The following is a 2,579-nucleotide window of genomic DNA, read 5'->3' as shown; positions in this document are numbered from 1 at the left end:
TAATAGCCACACAATTCACAATTGTCAAACTATGAAACTAAGCAGATAACAGAAGAATGGATTACAAAACTATGGGATATGTTCACAATGGAAATTTACTCAGCAATAAATGAGAACAAAATTGCATCATTTATAGGAAAATGGATGAAACTGGAGAACATTATGCTAAGAGAGATTAGTCAGTCAAAATAGTAAAAAGATCATATGCTCTCCCTAATATATGGAAGCTAGGGAGAAAATAGATCATAGGATAAACTCTAAACCAAGGAGATAAAAGTATAGATGAGCAAATAAGACTACCTGAGGGAGATGAGAGAGGGGAAAAGGGAAATTCCTTAAAGTACATGATGTGCATTCACAAACATATCACAGTCAATCACTAAGTCAAACATGAGAAGGAGGGAAGGGGAATGGAATGGGGAGGGATTTGAGTAAGGGCTAAATGAATGATTTGTGCATGTATGCCTCTATCATCTTGTGCTTCATTAAGGTGACTACAAAGCACCAATAAATTTTTTTTAAATGTTCTAAGTATACTTGAAATGTCTATCACCAAAGAGGAATCTCTTGTAATTAGTATCTCTGGGCATGTCTATTGGTCATTTACTGTCACAAGCATATTATGCTTTGTTCCTAATGATGTAGTATATAGATTTTAAATTTCATTTTATAGTAAATCATATTATTATCCTCCCCACATTTCTCTACAATGCATCAAAGGTAAATTTTCAAAGGCCACTGGCAAAACAGAAAAAAAAAATTAGGTAAGCTCTAGGTAAAAGAAAAAAAAAAGAGTTGTTCATCAACTCAGTAGGAAATTATCTTCCGGAATTCAGGGCAACATAAATCATACCTCACTCTCTGCTTCTTGAAATGGGTTATGAAGAAAGGATGCAGAGTTGGTTATAAAATTGTTGAATTGAAGGCTATCTATGCTGGCAGTAAGAATTCATGAAAGTTGAATTAGCAACCATAACTTAAAAATCAGGAGTTTTATGTAAAAATTAAGTTCTCTAACTTCTCTTGAAGAAAAGAAAACATCCAGCAGGACTGAACTTATGTTCCTCCAGCAGAGCATAATGACTGTCCACAGCAGGAGGATTCCTGCTCCAGTACCACCTCCCTCCTGGGGCACCTGCCTTGAGACAGTATCCAATTCTCATCTGTCAGACTTAATTTTTTTTTTTAACTACAAGCCAATTTTACTTAAATCAGGACCGTCCAACAAAAATAGTCTGCCAGCCATTCATGATCTGAATTCTGGTATATGGCATCAATTAAATTATAGTACACACACAAGGAAAAGCCACGAGACATTTGTTTTGTAATAAGGCATTACATTAATTTTGTAAATAAGGCAGTGGCTATTACTCATTGGTAGCTTTCTTGAGGTAAGTCTGCCCTTTCTCCCTTCTTCTTAATGCCAGTGAAGATCCTTTTTGTTCCAGGGATGTACTTTTTGGGATTCTCCAAATACTCCATCAGTGTATCCTCTCCCCAGGTGATGCCTTTGTTCTTGTTGGCGTCTGTGTAAGAGAATCCAGCAGCCTGACCTGTCTTTTGCCTGAACAGACCATGGAGATTTGGCCCAGTCTTGTGCTTGCCTCCCTTTTCCACAGTGTGGCACTGGGCACACTTCTGAACAAAAATCTTCTTGCGTTTCTCAACATCACCCATTTTTAACTCGCTCTCTCGCCGCTGGTGCAGCGAAGGTGGTCGCTCGCAAGCCGGGCATCCCCTCTCTCACTCAGACTTAATTTTTAAAAATAGTAAAATTATGAGAAAGTAAAAATTCTTATATCAGAATGTCTAGTGAAAGCAAGAAAAATAAAATTTAGTCAAATAGGAAAAATGCTTCCAGAATTACTTTAATACCCAAGCCACTTTGCTCATTTATATTATACATCTGCCCACATAGGAATTGGAGTTTACTTCTGATTTTCCACAGTCAAAATGAATTATTTGAGCCCAAGAGAAAACTGTTGACTCTGCTTCCCCAGGCCTGAAGGAACTTGATAATATATCAATTTTCATTTTATTTTCCCTCAAAAGCATTTGCTTATTGAGAAACCCAATCCAACTGTCCTTGCAATAGCCTTTGAGCCATCTCACAAAATAGCCATTTATGGTTTTGCAGTTAGTTGTATTGCCCTCTTGACAAAGATGTCAGTTTCAGCCCTGTACATCTCATGTATTATAAATATTTCCCAGTTAGGTTATTATTACTTTTAACAGGCGGCTGACTTATGGCCCATTAACCCATTAAGTGCTTCCATTTTACTATAGTCAAAGCAATCCCTTGCAGGAGTAGTGCATTTCTGGTGCTGCAAAATATCTTATTTCTGCATTCAAGTGAAGTTTCTGATTTCCTCTCATATTTGACTTGTTTTAAGATAGCAGCCCAACATATATCCTAAAAACAAAAAGCTTCCTGTTATTTTATAAAATTGATTTATTTATTTATTTATTTATTTATTTATTTATTTATTTATTTATTTTTGTTGTACTGGCGATGGAACCCAAGGGCATTCTACCTCTGAGCTATGCCCCCAGCCCTATTTTTTATTCTTTATTTTGAA

General features: G+C 36.3%; 1 protein-coding gene across 1 annotated transcript; it reads right to left on the bottom strand.

The window, feature by feature from the left end:
- Window positions 1-1,371: 1,371 nt before the first annotated feature.
- Window positions 1,372-1,677, bottom strand: LOC308263157 (cytochrome c, somatic-like; the record flags this gene model as incomplete). Its single annotated transcript, XM_080696033.1, has 1 exon — window positions 1,372-1,677. One exon carries the CDS (start codon window positions 1,675-1,677, stop codon window positions 1,372-1,374), a length of 306 nt encoding a protein of 101 aa, XP_080552159.1.
- Window positions 1,678-2,579: the final 902 nt, after the last annotated feature.

The sequence above is a fragment of the Muscardinus avellanarius genome, assembly GCF_963383645.1.
Source record: "Muscardinus avellanarius genome assembly, chromosome: 5".
In the NCBI taxonomy this organism is placed as follows: domain Eukaryota; kingdom Metazoa; phylum Chordata; class Mammalia; order Rodentia; family Gliridae; genus Muscardinus; species Muscardinus avellanarius.
The sequence above is the reverse complement of the archived record's forward strand: the minus strand, read 5'-3'. Positions and strand labels throughout refer to the sequence as shown.